Genomic DNA, 20,161 nt, shown 5'->3' with positions numbered 1-20,161 from the left:
AAATATATCGAGAAACATAGTGTGAAATCTGTTTTGATAAAATAGTTTTTAAGAAAAATCATAACTAAACATGTTTATTGAAAAACTGTTTTTAGAATAAATATTTTTTCATAAAAATGTTTTTTAAGAAAAAATGATTTTTTGAAAAAATGAGAACCAAACACTCACTAAGTCTTCTTATCAACGCAATTTGCTCTCTGTAACACATTCTTTTATTCGTAATACTACTCTTTACTTGCGTGCAAAAAATTGCTCAACACCCCACTATCCAGCAGCAAGCTGATTAGCTGAGTAGTTGGAAAGAATTATTATGTTAGAAAGTGTATTATCTCGTGATGCTTAACCACTGAGTAGTTGGAAAGAATTATTATGTTAGAAAGTGTATTATCTCGTGACGCTTAACCACTGAATTCAATATTATGATAACTGACCTTGTATATACAGTAATATTTGGAGTGTCGTGTTTGGTTGTACGCGCCATAATTTCCCTTCTTTATTAGTTACTAGGGTATGTCTCGTGTTTGCCCGCGGCCCGCGAGACCTCGATGCGCCTACTGCACTACTTTTTCAACAACTCGTCGCATATTCGGCGCAAAACAACTCGTCCCACCAGCCCAGTCCAATTGCCATTATCCATAAGCTCAATTGATCCAAAAAGCCTGTGATATAAAAACCCCGAACCATTTCTACTTTTAACCTCCAATTATTATTATGAAGTCAATTTACAATGCTAATCAAAATTTCACAATGAATTCATTCTCATCACCAAACCAATCTACTTTCTGTACTCCATCATCCTCATCACCACAATCTCCTCCTTGGTCTCCATTTCCAACACCACCCAATGATGTCTTTCATTTAATTACACCCGCTCGAATTGTTGCACCACTTGAACCACTTTCCATAGAAGATGATATGTTTCAAAACATTAACGAGCCTCAACCTTTTTCACTCATAAAAAACCATGGCTCTGAACCATATATTGGCTTAGAGTTTCGTTCAGAAGGTGAAGCGTATGATTATTATAGAGTGTATGCCAAGGAGAATGGGTTTAGTATACGCAAGAGTCATGTTGAACGATCGAGAGTTGATCATACTTTGATTTCTAGGAAGTTTGTTTGTGTAAGGCAAGGCTTTCGTTCTTTGAAAGATAAACGGTATCAAGGGAAGGTCATACGACATCGTCAAGTGACAAGGGTAGATTGTCGAGCAGCTATGATTATTAAAAGAAGATGTGGAAAATGGATTGTGCATCGCTTTCTTAAAGACCACAATCATGACCTTCAAACTCTGTATAAGACACAGGTTTTAAATTCTTTCCTAGTACTACTTGTGTTTTTATTGTTCTTTGTTATACATTGATTAGATATTGTATTCATTTGTTCTTTGTAATAGTGTGTTGATATGGAAGATACTATAAGCCGTGGTCAAAAGATATTAGATTGCAACATGGTGGCATCCGATAGCATACAAGAGCCTCAACCTACTACTTGTGTGCAAGAATCTCTCGGCGAGGATGTTATTACGACTGATACGAGAAGGGAAGACAAATATGTGAGAGGATCTCCAAATGAAGATATCAATGCAGATGAGAATATTGAAGGGGGAGACAATGACGCATCTTTGATCAAACTCGGCTCTGAACCATATCTCGGTCTGAAATTTGGTTCACAGGATGAAGCATATGAGTTCTATAATGCGTATGCAAAGGAGAAGGGATTCAGTATACGCCAAAAAAGTCGATAGAATTTCGAGGATTGATCACAGTATGATATCTCGACTTTACGTGTGTGCAAATCAAGGGTTGCGTTCTACAAAAGATAAAAGGTATGAGGGTAAGGTGGTCCGACCTCGCCAAGAAACAAGGTTAGATTGTCGAGCAGCAGTGTTCATTAAAAGAAGATCAGGAAAATGGGTTGTTGAGCTTTCAGAAGGAACATAATCACGATCTTGTTGATCCATCCAAAGCTGAGAAACTTCGTTCACATCGCAAAATGACAATGGCTACTAAATCAATGATTGAAGCACTCTATAAATGTGGAGTTGGACCATCAAAGATAGTGGATATACTTACAGGAGTAGCAGATGGAGCTAAGGATACCCTTGGGAACAATGGGGAAAATAGCATTCTCGAAATGAAAAACATTGTGAACATAATATGAAAAAGGGGGAAGAATAACATTAGAGTTGAGTGCTACCGTTTACTGGATTATTTCCAGAGAACACAAGCAACAGATCCTGGATTCTTTTATGCAGTAGAATTCGGTGAAAATCGGAAGTATGAGGAGTATACTTTGGGCTGATAGTAAGGCAAGCATTACAAGCAGTTTGGTGATGTGTTGGTATTTGATACGGTTTGTCGAACAAATAAATATTTGTTCCCATTTGCATCTTTCATTGGACTGAATCGCCATCGGCAGGCTGTTCTGTTTGGATGTGGATTCTTGGCAGATGAGACCGTTGAATCATTTGTTTGGTTCTTCCAAACCTGGCTTAGAGCTATGTCAGATCGAAGTCCTTCTTCCATAATAACAAATCAAGACAAATCAATGAAGGTCGCTATAGAGAAGGTCTTTCCAGAATCGAGGCACCGGTTTTGCATGAGGAACATAGAGAAAGATGAGTTAGAAAACTTGTCCCATGTCTTTGATATGCACAACAATTTCCATGCAGAATATAAAATGTGCATTTATAACACTTGGACGCCAAAAGAGTTTGAGTTAAGTTGGGAGGCACTACTTATGAAATACAACTTGAAAGACAACAAGTGGTTGAATAAGTTGTTTAATCAGCGCTACCATTGGGTACCACTGTACTTGCGGGATACGTTCTTTGGTGGTATGACTACAACACAGAAGAGTGAGGGAACGCACTCCTATTTTGATGGTTTTTTGCATGGGGAAACGACATTTAATGATTTTGTTCCGCAATATGAGCAGGCTGTTAGGCAGCATCGTGAGGAGGAAGCTGATGAGGACTTTTTGACAGTTTTCACAAGTGCGGCTTTAACATCAAAAAATCCTATTGAAGGACAAGCTGTGAGAATTTATACAAGGAATATGTTTGCAAAATTTCAGAGTGAGTTCATCGAAAGTTCTGGTTGTACTGCACGGAAGATTGGAGAGGAGGGGCCTTTAAAGAAGTACTTGGTGGGGAAGTACAGGGATAAAGATGATAAAGTGCACAGCGTCACATTTGATCCAACTGAAAACAATGCAAGCTGCAGCTGCCAAATGTTTCAATCCGAAGGAATGCTCTGCAGGCATGTGCTTAAAGTATTTCAAGTCGTAGATGTGTTTGAGATTCCCACTCAATACATCTTAGAGAGGTGGATAATGAATAAGCGATTCGTGGAGTCAACTAGTAATGAAGCTGGAGCTGGTTGTGATGATCGAAATACCATAAGCATATGGACCTTGAAAGGCAAAACCCATACACTTGTTGAATTTGGAGAAACCTCCCATGAAAGAATTAATTTTGCTACTAGTATTCTACAAGAGGGCATTATAAAACTTTCCCTCATCAGTGTTCCTACAGTTTCGGTGCAACCTGACAACTTGGGGTGTAGCAGTATTCAAGCAGAAAATATAGATGAACACACATGGATGATGGACCTTAATATTACTGTACCTGATCCCCCAAGAGTCAAACTGAAAAGTCGTCCGGTATCCTCTAGAATAAAATTAGGGATCTTACAGGCGCAGAAGAAGAAAAGAACATGTGGCACATGCAAGGAAACTGGGCACTACACACGTACATGTCCTAAGGTATCATTTCTGTTAAGTAACTCTAGTTGTTGATATATTTGCTATCGCTCCGTAAAAGTGTTTCCTCACACAATTAATATTTTTTTTTCCAGGGCTCTGTTGATCAGTCACAGGCTTCCAAAGTGTTGCAGGGCCCTGTTGTTAATTCTCAGGCCTCTTCAATTTTGCAAGGGGCTATTTGTCAGTCTCAAAGTTCCACATTGTCCTTGCGTTCCACATTGTTGCAGGGTAGTGATGATCATTCCGAGACCTCTGATATACTGCATGGGTCCCTTGATCAGTCTCAAACGTCCATGATGCTGCAGGAGCACTTTGGCCAGCCCCAGATTTTTGCGATGTTGTAGGGACTAATCATTGACTGTGAAGGTACTTGAGTACATATGTCTCCTAATCTTTCTTTATCACATTGAGTCTTCTCAGCAATGGAAGTGTGAACCTTATTATGGTTCTCCCTACACGTCTTTTTGGAAGTTCTGCTTGGTACTTTCATAAGTAGCTCATAGTTATACCGTGGATCAATTAAAGGGGGGAGCAGCTTGTTTCAGATGAGGCTTGAGGAAAAGAACAGGAGAAAGTGCACGATGAGAGATTTAAGTGAAACCGGACACCTTACAATGCGGTAATGCACCATGTTCATGTAATTTAGGTAAATTGGGGATAAGTAGACCGAGGGTTACTGGGTTATGTAGAAAATATGTCTGTAGACTACATGAGCCTTCTATTGTGACTGAAATTATTTAGGTATTTTGGTTTCTTTCAAGATTTTTTGGTGCATGTTTTGAGTTCTTTAGCTCAAATTATATATATATCTTTCTGTGCTTTTTTGTTTTAATTATTTGTGTTTGTGAAGCAGTGGTGCAGTACGAGTGGTCATGAACTAGCTACTTGCCTCAGGTAGCTTGTCTCACAAAAAAGGGGAGATTTAAGTCGAAATCTTACTTGTCGAATTGATGAAGTGATGGAGTTATGGGAGAAATATACCTGGCCAGATAAACTATTGAAAAGTAAGTACATTTTGTTCCAATTTGCAGATTTTGGACAATAGTTTTATTAGATAAAGTAGCGCTTATACTATAAATGTATCCTGTAAACTTGTCGGTTGTATCCATGAAAGTGTTCAACTCCTTTCTTCTGACGCATATGCGGTTGAATCCAAAATTACAGTCATTATGGAGGAATACTGTTTGAGGCTGCACATAAGGATTTGCACACGGCTCAGAAGATCTTGTGTCACTTTACCGTGTCATGTAAAAGGAAAAGGGTAATAAAGACTAATTTACAGGAGTGAAGGAGAGGAGCACTTCTGATCGCATTATGGAGCTTTGGTGTCGCATGTCAACTCTTCTGCCCTTCAAGTGAAAAGTGTCAGAGCACTCTCACACGGGCCTAAAATGGGGCATCATATGCAGCATTTTTGGAGATGCAACTGGCGAAGGCCTGCATAGCCATTTTGCGCTTATCTTATAAAATTGTGCCCTTATTTTCTTTGTACCTTTAATGCTTTCTTAGTAGCATCGGGCAGCATGAAGAGCCATATGAGTATGGTCTGAATTAAAGGTTTAGTATAGAATAATCATCCAATTGATGCCAGTAAAAGACAGAACAATAAAAACATAGCTCTTAGGCTCAACTCCGCAGGAGAAATGAAATTAGGAAATGTTCCACCAGTCCAAGAAAGATTTTGTTAAAAAAAAATAGACATAATAACACAAAAATATAACAACATGCTTTGCTGTTTTTTTACATTAAATACAATTGTAAAAAATTGAAAGTACTATATATTTTTAGACAAGAAAAAAAAAATACATTGTATTTTTTAATATAAAAAACAGCAAAGTAAGTTCTATTTTTGGGTTATTATGTCGTACAAAAGTGATTTTATTTTAGAAAGAAACTAGTTTTTGAGCCCGTTCAACGAACGGAGACCGTTCATAAAATTGATTTGATTATTTGTAATATTTTTTGAATTATTATGTATCAAAAAAATTTAATTATAGAATACTATAATGATTCGTAGAAAGGGCGTTGAGGCATAATAATATAGTATTAATAAAATGAAAAAAAATAGCTCAACAAACATAATTAATTTGATTTATGACCAAACCACTAACAAATCCTAAAATTTAAAAGTAGAACATATCTTTCTTTCATGCACAAATTCAAATTGGAAAAGTCATTGAAATCTTAAAATTTAACTGTCGGCGACACTTTTTAATTGATTATATTTTGACAACCAGCCATTTTTCCCCCCCTAATTTACACTTTAATTCATAGGCGGAGCATGTTCAGTTCACATTTTGTGAAAACATAATTATTTTTATTTTTAAATTATTTACTTAAATTACATAAATTGGCACCCTTTATAGAACGGGAACCGTTTTCATATAATTGATTTTTTTTTAATTCTTTTTTATCGAATTATTATGTACCAAAAAGTTTTAGCTTTAGAATATTGTAATGATTCAAATATCGTACTTTCCAATTCAATACTAAGTGAGTTCGTGAGTAGACTGAATAATCCATCAAAAGATGCCTAACATAGAACGGGAGTAGCCACGTTGTAGCTTCTACTAACATGATGATATGTTAACAGGCCAGTTGCCCTCTCAAGACAACACCAACACAACATTCAAAAAATTAAATTTTCTAATCCAACCTCCATATTAGCCCACACAAACAATGAACCTTATCATAATTATAATGTCAAAAAGATCGAATAATTATGTAAATTCATATATGTAACAGAACCTGTTTATTTAACAAAATCAATGGGAATTCAATTAATGACAAAAATAATTATGTAAATTACTCATTTAAAACGGAACATTCCTTTGAATATATACTTTTTTTCATTTTATTATTATGTATAAAAAATCTTACTTTTAAACTATATTGAAACTCATACAATAAATTAATTTATCAAAGTTCCCAACGCCAATAATTTGTTATACTGTTTTTTTTTATCAATGGGCGTTATAGTGTATTAAAATGTCAAACTTTTTTAATGTGGACTAAAATACTGTTTTTTTGTATGAATGGGGCCGTATTAAGATGTCCAAATTTTGGGACCATTACTTTACTTAACACGTGGGGTCACTTTCACCACTTCCAAACAACCTATCTCTTGCTACATTAATAGTGGATGATCTTATGACTAAGTGACCTAAAAGTTGCATATCATTTATTTTGTTAGCAATTTATAATTTAGATTAATTGATCATTTTTTTTCCTGTTAGTTTAGATGAAATGTGATCATTTGAGCTCAATTGTTTAATGATAATCAAGTGCGTGGGAACAACATTTCTAGAAGTTGGATATACGGAAGTTCAGTAATTTGTTAAACATGTTTTTAGCAAGTGCAAAATTAAATTGATAAGTATTTTATTAAATCTAACAATTCAAGTCTGAATATCTTTGGCAAAAAAAAAAACTCGCACTTTGAGGGGGCGAATATATATGCTTGATCTCAAATCTTAATTGCTCAATATCACAACTATTTAGCTAGATTTGAAGTTACTCTGACCAACACTGAAGCATCCTTATCATAGGAAAGTTACATACAACTACCTGAATGACAATGTAAAGAAAACTACAAACATATGACCTGTATTCCAATTTTATATTCTGCTACAAAGGTTGGGAATGCACATGCACCCCATAGGTTATGTTTCTCTTTCTCACGATCATATCCTCCACAACCTATAGCTACGGCTCCTTTCTATCACTGCTAGAGAAAAGAAGTTTTATATTATACTGGATGGTGAGCTCATCATGTCTATCCTTGCCTCTTTTATCACATACGCTTCTAGGAGTTCCTTCCCAAATAATGTTAGCCCTCACCGTTGTACCATAGTTGGAGTTAAGTCACTGGTGATCACCATGAATTGCATGAATGCATTTTACCTGAGAGGCCATGCGAGTGGAAGTCTTCAAAAGGCAGACCGAAATATTGGCCAAAGCAATTGAAGACCTGCCAAAGCAAATTTATAGAAAAACATTTGTTCTAGTCCAACACTCCCATTATACATTTTAGGAAAACTAATTCGTAGACCGTGTTGTTCAATTATTATTTACAACCTTAAATATCATAATGTAGTCTCACTCTCAATCTCTCAGATCATATTCTAGTAGCACATAGAATGAACAATGCATACCCCCATGCATATAAAAGAATAAATGCTTTAATTCATTCAATGTGTGCCTATACCATAATGCAAGACATATATTGTATACTAAATCACAAAGTTGGACATGGTTAGGTCACATATTATGACCTTAGACAAAGCACAAATGGTCATGTCATACCTCATTCTCAAGTCCATGTCCATGCCCATGCCCATGTGCGTGATCACCATGACCCTTCCAAGGATGTCTCCAGCCCTAATGAACAAAAACACCATATAAGAACAACTCAACCCCAACAAACAACAAAAAAAAGGCATAGGCGGGAAATAACAAACTAAAGAAGCTTACAAAAACAAAAAGAACATTCTTGGTGTAATGTACTCGGTCTTTATTTTGTAATCTCTTCAACCCAATACACAGTATTAACAAAAAAAAAAAAAAAAAAAAAAAAAAAAAAAAAATTGAATGATCAAATTTCTCGGTTGCAAACTTGCAATGAATGAATTTAGTTGTCATTTAAAATCCAGAACTTTAACTTTCATTAAGTAACTAAAAAACCCCCACATCATACCTAGAGAATATGAAATTGCTTGACAAATCCCACAATTCCATTGTTCATTCATTATGTCATCATACACTTTTTTTGCAAGAGAGGTAAATTATTGTTAAAGTAATCCGCAAAAAAAAAAAAAAAAAAAGATATAAATAACATTAAAAATTATGAGAATATACAAATGGGACAAACCTCACAAAAAATAAAGGGAGATCGGCATAGTCAATATAAATTTGGTATATCTTACTACTCAACCGACCTATGTTATATCAACGCATGAGCAATAGAGATGAATCTAACACTGCAAGCATCCTACTTCAAAACTTGTATACACCAATATAACATATCGACCATGGTTATCTGCAAACGTGTAAGACTACTTGTCAAGATTTTGAAGAATAGATTAAAGTAGGATGTTTGTAAGAAAAATCAAACCGAAATAAATTGCTTTATATTTAATATCGATTCGGACTCTTTTAACTTGAGAATAACTTTTCAATTGAATAAGCAAGCTAGACAAATAATGACCGACAATGAGCAATCTAGCTATCATGTTTGGTAAGCCTAAAATTTTTCAATCCTATATACACCAAAGAGTCTGCTCATCAAACATTTAAGTGTCCAACAGACCAAGACCACAAATTTAAGTGTCCAACAGACCAAGACCACAAATTCTTATCAAAGCAATCATTAAAACTATCACGGAACCCATCACAGGTCTCATCCCCATCCGGCCATCCCCATTGACATATCAAGTACCTTCTAGTTAAGCCCTTCAACAATAAATGACATTACAACTACCTATTGTAACACTAAGACATTTCTCAAAGTTATGTTTGAGATACACTTAAGATCCTCAATGAGATTAATTAGTCACTACTATCCTCACTACTTTTGAAGGCAAGAGACGGATACCACTGTTGATACTTCATAGAAACAGTTACTGCAAGCTGATACCCCCCTACACACGTGTGTTCATTCTCGCACCACACGCCACAAAATAAACTCCCTCGGTTTTTTATTTCAAAAGACGCCATCATTTACACATACAGTGGCTATTTTCTTCTTTCTTCTCAAAATATATTCATTAGACATATTTGATGTAGCTTGAAATATTTATGAGAAGCTAAACTTAAACTATAAACATTGTTATCAACAGCTCTTCATCTAAAAGCTAGACTTAGAGCTTCTATACACTCAAAGCTAATCAATATACTTCTCATAAACCTATAGTATGTATGTAACATGAGTGCCACAAACCATGAATCCCTATTTAAATTTATTCACGAGAAAGTGCATAGTGAAAGAACCTAGGACCTTTTCTCCGATAGTCTGAAATAACTTGGTGAAAATATCTAAGCATCATTGTGGATTATATATATATAATGTAGAAATGTGGTTTTAAAGCTCTAAAGTTTAAACTAAAATGGCTAACTATAGAATTTCCCAAACATATTCATGTCAAATGGTATACTCTCTAGAAATATAAAAGCGAAATTGAAAGCATAATTTTAGATCTAGAAAGCAGGGCAATTAGCATTACTTGCTATTTCTAAATAGCATAACTATATGGAAGAGATGGAATTGACTTACTCTATTGCAATATTTCCACCAGGGCCTCCATATTTGCAATGCACATGGACTGCACTTCAGCCTCTCCTCTATGCATAATATAAATCAATAGAAATCAAGTTACACAAAATCCAGCAAATCAAAATTTACAAACTCAAAGAATTAATTTCGTATTTGAAAAAAATAATGTTATGGTAGAACCAATGAAAATCAGAAGAGTGCATATCCAACATGCACAATGGCGCTTATCATCAAGTGACGAAACAGAAGATCTCCATGAACGAAAAATTACACTATATCATTCTAAGGAGTTCCTTTCAGGTAGTTGGTTAGGCCGATTTCAAATACACATCTCTTCCTAAAAAAGAATTGTGAGAAAAATAGAGACGCAACTGCCTAGAAAAGAGAATATAAAAGCATATCAATCAAATAAAACACATTTTCTTGGCTTAGTAGCTACACAATACAATATCACCTCTTTTGCTTAAAAGAACAGTAGCAAACCACAAATAATTAAATATCTTAAATCATTTCTTGAAATCTTATTTAATTTTCTAATTGGATATATCACGATAAAATGTTGTTAACCTTGACGATATCTTGGTAGTTATTATTGTTTGTTTTAGTGGACAACTGTATAGTGGAAAAACACAATTTCTTCATTTTTGGTATATAGTTTGTTGATTACATGTGTTCAGTTACCCTAACATCCCTGAATTAATAGCACCTTTTTGAATCATTCAACACTAACATGATCGAGAACAGATCTAAGAGAAAAAAAAATGGAAAAAGAAATAGGAAAGCACACAATCAGTCCTGCGCATTGAATCCATATCTTGTGCGGTGCCTAGGATTGTGTTATTGAGCTGATAACATAATTTATGGTTGTACGAAGGTTTCGAATATAACTAAGACAAAAGGACTACTGAGACCATAGCATGTTTTGATATATTTCCATGTAAACATGTTGTACCAACTTAAACACTTTGGTCTATCCTATCATTCCTATGCTATATGAAGCGTGAAATCATATCGAACACTGAGTCCGGGACCATGGCGGTGTACTGATGTTCTTGATCTAATTAAAATGGTCCATCCATATATAAGGAGGGTTTGCCATAGATGGGACGATCTTAACTACTACTAAGAGTATGCTCAAAAATCTAAAGGGGTTCACGGATCTAAAGGAATCCAAAAAGGATAGAATAGCGGTTGTGATCATCTGTTGCAACTCCTCAAATATGACATGTTAAAGGTTATAAGATGCATACCTACTCGAATTACGATAACAAATTGGATTCATTGAAAGAACCTTTAGTGTCATACTATCCCTGGCACGTACAAAAGCTGTTTTTTTTAGTTTTTCAAGTTCTTTCTCTATGCTAAGTTGCTACAATGCATGAAGGTTCATTCACAAAAAAATGTGCTTAAGTTTCCATTCTATAACAATTGACCGAGCTGCTCGTCCTATCTCTTTCTAAGATACTGTTAGAGCTTATGTCTGTAAGAGGGGCTTCCACAATGGTTCCCACCACAAATTTAAGTGTCCAACAGACCAAGACCACAAATTCTTATCAAAGCACTGTTAAAACTATCTGGAACCCATCACAGGTCTCATCCCCATCCGGCCATCCCCATTGACATATCAAGTACCTTCTAGTTAAGCCCTTCAACAATAAATGACATTACAACTACCTATTGTAACACTAAGACATTTCTCAAAGTTATGTTTGAGATACACTTAAGATCCTCAATGAGATTAATTAGTCACTACTATCCTCACTACTTTTGAAGGCAAGAGGCGGATACCCTTTGTTGATACTTCATAGAAAACAAGCGATCGCAAGTCGATGATACCCCCTACACACGTGTGTTCATTCTCGCACCACACGCCACAAAATAAACTCCCTCGGTTTTTTATTTCAAAAGACGCCATCATTTACACATACAGTGGCTATTTTCTTCTTTCTTCTCAAAATATATTCATTAGACATATTTGATGTAGCTTGAAATATTTATGAGAAGCTAAACTTAAACTATAAACATTGTTATCAACAGCTCTTCATCTAAAAGCTAGACTTAGAGCTTCTATACACTCAAAGCTAATCAATATACTTCTCATAAACCTATAGTATGTATGTAACATGAGTGCCACAAACCATGAATCCCTATTTAAATTTATTCACGAGAAAGTGCATAGTGAAAGAACCTAGGACCTTTCTCCCCGATAGTCTGAAATAACTTGGTGAAAATATCTAACGATCATTGTGGATTATATATATAATGTAGAAATGTGGTTTTAAAGCTCTAAAGTTTAAACTAAAATGGCTAACTATAGAATTTCCCAAACATATTCATGTCAAATGGTATACTCTGAGAAATATAAAAGCGAAATTGAAAGCATAATTTTAGATCTAGAAACAGGGCAATTAGCATTACTTGCTATTTCTAAATAGCATAACTATATGGAAGAGATGGAATTGACTTACTCTATTGCAATATTTCCACGGGGCCTCCATATTTGCAATGCACATGGACTGCACTTCACCTCTCCTCTATGCATAATATAAATCAATAGAAATCAAGTTACACAAAATCCAAACCAAATCAAAATTTACAAACTCAAAGAATTAATTTCAGATTTGAAAAAAATAATGTTATGGTAGAACCAATGAAAATCGAGGAAGAGTGCATATCCAACATGCACAATGGGCTTATCATCAAGTGGCCGAAAGAGAAGATCTCCATGAGCGAAAAATTACACTATATCATTCTAAGGAGTTCCTTTTCGGGTAGTTGGTTAGGCCGATTTCAAATACACATCTCTTCCTAAAAAGAATTGTGAGAAAAATAGAGACGATTTTGCCTAGAAAAGAGAATATAAAAGCATATCAATCAAATAAAACACATTTTCTTGGCTTAGTAGCTACACAATACAATATCACCTCTTTTGCTTAAAAGAGCATTAGCAAACCACAAATAATTAAATATCTTAAATCATTTCTTGAAATCTTATTTAATTTTCTAATTGGATATATCACGATAAAATGTTGTTAACCTTGACGATATCTTGGTAGTTATTATTGTTTGTTTTAGTGGACAACTGTATAGTGGAAAAACACAATTTCTTCATTTTTTGGTATATAGTTTGTTGATTACATGTGTTCAGTTACCCTAACATCCCTGAATTAATAGCACCTTTTTGAATCATTCAACACTAACATGATCGAGAACAGATCTAAGAGAAAAAAAAATGGAAAAAGAAATAGGAAAGCACACAATCAGTCTGCGCATTGAATCCATATCTTGTGCGGTGCCTAGGATTGTGTTATTGATGATAACATAATTTATGGTTGTGCGAAGGTTTCGAATATAACTAAGACAAAGGACTACTGAGACCATAGCATGTTTTGATATATTTCCATGTAAACATGTTGTACCAACTTAAACACTTTGGTCTATCCTATCATTCCTATGCTATATAAGCGTGAAATCATATCGGAACACCGGGAGTCCGGGACCATGGCGGTGTACGATGTTTTGATCTAATTAAAATGGTCCATCCATATATAAGGAGGGTTTGCCATAGATGGGGACGATCTTAACTACTACTAAGAGTATGCTCAAAAAAATCTAAAGGGGTTCACGGATCTAAAGGAATCCAAAAAGGATAGAATAGCCTGGTTGTGATCATCTGTGCAACTCCTCAAATATGACATGTTAAAGGTTATAAGATGCATACCTACTCAATTACGATAACAAATTGGATTCATTGAAAGAACCTTTAGTGTCATACTATCCCGCACGCATACAAAAAAGCTGTTTTTTTTAGTTTTTCAAGTTCTTTCTCTATGCTAAGTTGCTACAATGCATGAAGGTTCATTCACAAAAAATGTGCTTAAGTTTCCATTCTATAACAATTGACCGAGTGCTTTCGTCTATCTCTTTCTAAGATCTTGTTAGAGCTTATATGCGTAGAAGGGGCTTCCACAATGGTTCCCATGTCTAATGGATATGGCTTCCATTGCATGATCCCACCCTTATAGTTTCTTTCTTGCTCTGACAATAATTTTTTTTTTTTTTAAAAAAAAATTTGACAGTATCTAATACCTAGTAATAAAATTCCAACTTGAGTTGTGCATATTAGGAATAATAACCGATGACCAAACATTAACATTTATTAAAATAAAAATTGTCACATTATAAACAGAGTATCAGAGAAAAAGGGGTAAAATTTGATAAGGTGAAAATACATAACTACTTGTATACCTGAAACTACAACAATGTATGCAAAGAAATAAAAGAACTGTAGATAGAAAAACATATATACATGAGTGATTACCTGATCAAGAGATTTCACCTTTCAATTGTGGCAAGTTCAACGAAGTGCAAACGATTCCAAGCAATATGACACCCGCCGATAGCAAAATCAAATGTCGATCAATTTCAACTGATGATTTACCATAAATACTGTATTGAGATATCAAACAATGCACTTGCGATAATTGACACTGATTAATTACATAAACATAAAAGATGAAATTAAAGTGGGAACTATTAATCAAAAAGAAAAACTCTGAGAATCCAGAAGCTCTCGTAATTGGTGTGTATTTTGTGACCAAAGCTAAAGTAAACAATTAATTGATAACCTAAAAATAGATGGAGAAAACACTTCCAAATTCTAAGCATGGTCCTTTTTCTCAAGCAAAAAAGAAAGAGTGCAGTGGCAAATAGGCTAGAGAAGAAAAAAAGATACTTATGAGAGGAATAGGCGAACATTATCCATGTTTTGCTAATTGAGATAGAGAACTCAAGAAAAGTGACGGACAAAATGATGAGTGAGAGACTCGAAAGTACAAATGTGAAGAAAGAGATAAATAACAACTAATGATAGACACACGATTTTCTCATGCCATACGTAGATTTCAGTCCTCAAGCCAAAGATAATAAAAAGGTGAGTCCATACTTCCTACCAATATCACAAATTTATTAATTCAGCTCTAATTCATACCTTTGGGTAATGGAGCAGGCTCTTCTTCAAGTGACAAAGACCCAAAACCAATATTTTGGTTATTGATTTCCTGCACCAAACTGAACCAAATGTCATTACAAAAAAACCATACTAAATCCAAAAACAATAAACTCAATCAAAAACCCAATTTACCACCAATAAAAAATACCCATTGTTCTAGAGAGGGGGGGGGGGGAGTAACTCTCGTAAATACACAAAAGAGAGAGAAAAGAAAAACAATTGACATGGACTTTAAATTTACCTTGTGGATCTGAAACTTTATTTGTTAGCTTTTAGCTTATACTGAGAAGCAGTGAACTTCTCCCTCGTTAGATTTAGGTGAAGAAGAAGCGTATAGAATTTTTTTGAGAGAGAGATACCGATAATAAGTTTGGATGGCACTTTAGGTATAATCACTTCTTTCAAGCAAAAAAAAAAAAAGTTAAAGATTAGAGATTACCTTACCTTGAAAGAGATGGTGAATATAGCATAGTCGAGGGCTTGGAGAGGGGAGAATTCGTGGGGTTTTTTGGGGTCTTATATCTTGTATATATCTGATTTGAAGAGAGTCTCCCGCTTATTATTTAAATTCGATTTGTCTAATATATATATATGCTGGGAAGAACCGATCATTCAAACCCCCTTCTTTATCACAAATTTATCAACGTCTTCCTTCCAATACATGCGAACCTCATGAACGAAATGTATCCATGCTATTCTCAGTCATTCCAAAAGAAAAGTCACCAACTCTGATTACTTAATGTCGCCTTCCTTGTGCATAAACTTCCAACGTCTTCCTTCCAATACATGCGAACCTCATGAACGAAATGTATCCATGCTATTCTCAGTCATTCCAAAAGAAAAGTCACCAACTCGATTATCACAAAGCCCTGCTTCTACTTGTATATTATCTCCTTTTTTCCGCTGTGGGAAGTCCTCCGATCTGAAGGCATTGATTCTCTCCGCTCTGCCGATAAGTCTCTCTTCCTCCAATCCGTTGTCCGACCGAACTGGATCATAGTTCTGGCTGAGGTATGTAGCTTTGTGGTATGGAGTTCGATTGTACCCGTGCCCCCTTCCATCTCCTGGTCCAGCTGAAGTTGAATTGAAGTTTTGTTGCAGTGGATAAGTCTGTTGTGCCACATAGTTCCTTCCATCTCCGGTGTGGTTTGGACTTGGAGCAAACTTTTTTTGTGGTGGACAGTTTTGTTGTACCCACAGTTCCTTCCTACTCTTGGTTTTTTGGGACGGATCCGGACCAAAGTTTTCCCTTGAACCGTAGTTATTTTTGTGTCTAAATTTGAGAGAGTATTGAGAGAAGCTAGTAGACCGGTGTCTGTTAATAAGTAGGTGGTTGAAAAACTCAAACATGCCCTTGGATATAAACATTGGCATGTTTTAATTCCAATGATCATGTATAGTTTATCAAGATGTTAACAATCAAATGTGAATATCTTGCTTTAAACCGAAGTCTATATGAAACTTAATAAACCTAATTAAAGTCAAATCATACATACCTCATATTAGAAGTGCAAGGGAACAATCTAATCTGCTTGGGGATACATAAATCTTCCATTCCACATCCTATGATGCACGGCGTGCAGTGCTAACACCCTTTCTTTGCATTAAACCCCCGGCGATACAGATAAATCAATCGGTGCAAATTCTATTTGCTTTCAATCAATGCATGTTTAGTAGCACTTCCAAAGAATAGCCAATGGGTTGCAAGATTGTGTTGATAAAGCTTATAGAAAAACCCCAAGTGGTCGATGCTACCTAAACAAAACAATTTAGTTTGCCAATTAGTAACCCAAACAGTATTAGGCAAGAAAGTTTTAAGATCTTTTGTGTTATTCTTGTAGATAGATATCCTTCATATCTTTCATGAATTACTTTGTATAGGCTTCATCTTGAGAGGTTCTGACTTCAGGGCCGATCATCATACATCCCCATTTCCAAAACCGTAACAACGAAAGACTTCTTCTAGTGGAGTCTTTTATTTTATTTTTTCGATAAGAAAATAAAAGAAACAGATTAAAATCCGATTATTGAAGTTTATAGAAATAATTAAGAAGGAGAAGAATAATTACGACAAAGGCATAAGCAACTTTTTAAAAAAAATTAAAGTTTAATTCTCTATGAATAACCTCGAGTACATACTCTTCAATAGCTATTAAGTAATAAGTAGAACTTAAATTCAACATTCCCGTAGAAGCGAAGATGAACTAACCTGAATATCAAATAATATAATATTTTTAGTAGAAACAAAGATGAAGTAACTGAATATGTGTTTGATATTGAAGAACAACAAAATGCCTCTCAATAGTGGGTGTCACATCAAACAACATAAGGTCAAACATTTAAGCATGCACATCTTTATATGGAAAAAACATGCATCTAGTAACAGAAGCCCATGATCAGAGAATTGGTTTGTAAGCCTTGAAATTTTAAGTTTCTTACACATTAACCAAGAAACAAAGAAATAAATGAATCTAAGAAATAGAGTTAACGTAAAAATATCTAATGTTATAGTTAAAATCAAACACATATTTGTTTAAAAAAATGATAATGTAAAGTAGTTAGGTAGAACTATATGGAGCACAACATAAAAAGACAACAAAAAGTTTGAAGATATGAATATAACATTATGAGTTAAAAGTGATATCTTAGATGCTAAGAGCTTTCAAATCAACCCAACCAATATGTATATTCATCTTGTGGGGTGGACCCGTATGGAGCGAATGGTAGAGCTTTGCAATTTTCACAAAAGATTAGCATTCCATCTTAAAAGGATATAACTTAAGAAGTTCTAAGTTCATTAACGATTTTGAATTCAATAAAAAAGGACCATCAACACAACATTATCCTTCGCTTTACATCTTAAGTTTTGCAAAAATGGCAATGTACAACTCAATAAATTTTGAAATCCTAGAAAAGGTATATCAATCGACATTGGCTTTGCCCTGGCGGCCTTTTGAGTCCGCCATTTCAAATACCAATAATGCATCCATTCATCTCCAGAAGGTTGAAAACTTTATGCAATTAAGTTTGATTCAAAATATAGAAATCACCTTGAAAATATTGGATTGCAATGAATCATCTCATGCTTTTTACAACAATTCAAAATCAAATCCAAAATATCTTCAAGCAAAAAACAGATCAACCAAACATATGTGAAAAGGTGGCACACTAACTCATAGTTAATCACATCCAAATAAATAGGGAAATCTTTGTTGGTCATATGGAATATGGCAAAGATAACACAGTAGCATAAGTAGTTTATATGACTCGGCCTTAGGCATTCATGTTTTGCATACTACAAACTATTAAATATTAGGAAATGAAGAAATAGATTGTTGGCATATAGGCTAAACATTTATGGAAACCTCGAAGTATCAAGAAGTAAATGGATGGTAGTAAGAGGACTGTGTCAACTATTTCATACCTCAGTTAAACATGGCAATTACCTCTCCCCCGCTACTCCATATGCATGGTATGTATTCACTATCAATGAATTTAGAGAATATTTTGCTAGGAGTAGGAGATACTAATATAATTTCACATATACACTAACAATTTTCAATTATCGTTTTTGCAATATAACACAAAAATCCATATCTTCGTTGAGTATGGATATATATGAATCAATATATAAGGGGAACCGTGTCATTCGATAAACAATAAGTCGTTTGCCTATACTCATCAACACCATCTATATCAAATCCATAAAAACACTTCTCTTAAAGTATGCAACAAAATAAATGTTTTAGTTTTAAAAGACGAGAACCATGAGAGGTTAATAAATTAGACCTATGACAATGAACCAAGGGAAAGAAACTATGAAGCAACAGAGTTAAGAAAAAAATTGGTCGGTCAACATTTAAAGAAAAGGCTAAATTGATTCTTTATATCAAAAGAACTTTAATCCTTGCAAAGTGGGACATGATGTTTTGGTAAGGCAATTGGTACTGCTTCCTTGAACCGGCCTATACGCCCTATTTGTTCGGACTTTCTTTGTTACTATGTCGTTCCACCCGGTAGACCAATCACTTGGATCCAAAGATGGTATCCAATTAAAGAACATGTTCTCTATACTAATATTGGGAGCCCATTTAATGACCGAGAAAACAAAACCTTGAACTATCCAGCGACCATTTTCTATCACATGTTCTAGATCTCATTTTTTCGGTGAAAGTAAGCGTAAAAGTTCCGTTAGATAAGGTATTTATCGAAAGTTACCCGTAGTAGTCCATTGTTGCTGAAGACTTGTTGTTATAGAACTCAGGTGAATCCATCTCTTACAGTAAAACTTGGCTACTGCAGTTAGATCCCAGTCCTTGAGGCAAACCCCCTTCTTTTTTATAGAAGTGATGGACAGGGAAGAAAGGTTTTTTTTATGCGACGAATTATTTTTTCTTTTGGGTCTAAGTGTTTAACTTTTCGTGGGGTTTTTGGTTTAAATCGCAGGGTTTGTTAGGTTTAGGTTTGATCACTTTTCAGAGTTTAAATTGTGGGGTTTCTCCTGATTTTTCGTGAGTAAAGAGGGTAAACTAAGAGTGAACTGGAATCATGTTTGCTGCTCTCAGAACTCTTTTGTACATATACGTATATAGTTGTAAGAATGATGGTCAGAGATAACATTATATGAGGCTTTTTGACAAACATTGGACACAATTTTATTCCAATTAATCACATGTTCAATCCAGAAACAACAAAGTAAAACAGATTGTTGGGAAATATTTGAACACTAAATATTTGTAAAGAAAGATGTAAATATTTGCGAGCAACTCATCACTAAAGAGCCACAAAGAATGTAATGACTCAGTCCAGAAAGCCATCAATCTCCAGGTTCAATTAAAAAAAAAACTAAAAATCATACACGAACAATGCAATGAGTAAAGAGAGCTTTTTTGTGTGCTTGAATTTATTCCACATAACTAACTTTGAAGAATTAGCATTCCTTTCTTCCAACTCAATCCATTCCTTTCATTAATCTTTTTGATTACTGTGTTAGAGTCAATTTCTTTCAAATGATTCGAATGAGGCACAAAGATGCAAGCTAACGAAAACAGAAGTAAAACCAAAGCAATACAAAACAAAGCAAATTATAAATTACTTACATGAGATTTATGG

At 34.7% G+C, this 20,161-nt stretch overlaps 1 protein-coding gene, 1 long non-coding RNA gene and 1 pseudogene across 11 annotated transcripts; 1 reads left to right on the top strand and 2 right to left on the bottom strand.

Annotated features, from left to right (window-relative positions):
* The first annotated feature begins 538 nt into the window (after positions 1-538).
* On the top strand, positions 539-5,400 carry LOC147501096 (protein FAR1-RELATED SEQUENCE 7-like; annotated as a pseudogene). Its single transcript, XR_015221233.1, has 5 exons — positions 539-1,305; positions 1,396-3,767; positions 3,860-4,386; positions 4,621-4,771; positions 4,932-5,400. The product of XR_015221233.1 is annotated as a protein FAR1-RELATED SEQUENCE 7-like (transcript).
* A 2,287-nt stretch (positions 5,401-7,687) lies between these two features.
* Positions 7,688-8,535, bottom strand: LOC147501095 (uncharacterized). Its single transcript, XR_015219766.1, has 3 exons — positions 8,464-8,535; positions 8,073-8,147; positions 7,688-7,737 (listed from the first exon to the last, which is right to left on the bottom strand). It is a non-coding gene; the product is annotated as an uncharacterized LOC147501095 (long non-coding RNA).
* A 137-nt stretch (positions 8,536-8,672) lies between these two features.
* Positions 8,673-16,622, bottom strand: LOC147501094 (uncharacterized). 9 transcript variants are annotated; one of them, XR_015221226.1, is made up of 5 exons: positions 16,546-16,622; positions 15,029-15,108; positions 14,360-14,487; positions 10,039-10,106; positions 8,673-8,805 (listed from the first exon to the last, which is right to left on the bottom strand). XR_015221226.1 is itself a non-coding variant. In XM_086606126.1 (5 exons), the coding sequence occupies exons 1-5, from the start codon at positions 16,602-16,604 to the stop codon at positions 8,758-8,760; spliced, it is 345 nt and encodes a 114-aa protein (XP_086462252.1). In that variant the 5' UTR covers positions 16,605-16,616; the 3' UTR covers positions 8,673-8,757. The 9 variants fall into 9 exon arrangements, 2 of the variants coding, with proteins under 2 accessions (XP_086462252.1, XP_086462253.1); XR_015221224.1 differs by having other exon boundaries at positions 14,360-14,467; XR_015221228.1 differs by having other exon boundaries at positions 15,029-15,098.
* Positions 16,623-20,161: the final 3,539 nt, after the last annotated feature.

Source organism: Coptis chinensis, chromosome 4, assembly GCF_015680905.1.
Source record: "Coptis chinensis isolate HL-2020 chromosome 4, ASM1568090v1, whole genome shotgun sequence".
Taxonomy (NCBI): domain Eukaryota; kingdom Viridiplantae; phylum Streptophyta; class Magnoliopsida; order Ranunculales; family Ranunculaceae; genus Coptis; species Coptis chinensis.
The sequence above is the reverse complement of the archived record's forward strand: the minus strand, read 5'-3'. Positions and strand labels throughout refer to the sequence as shown.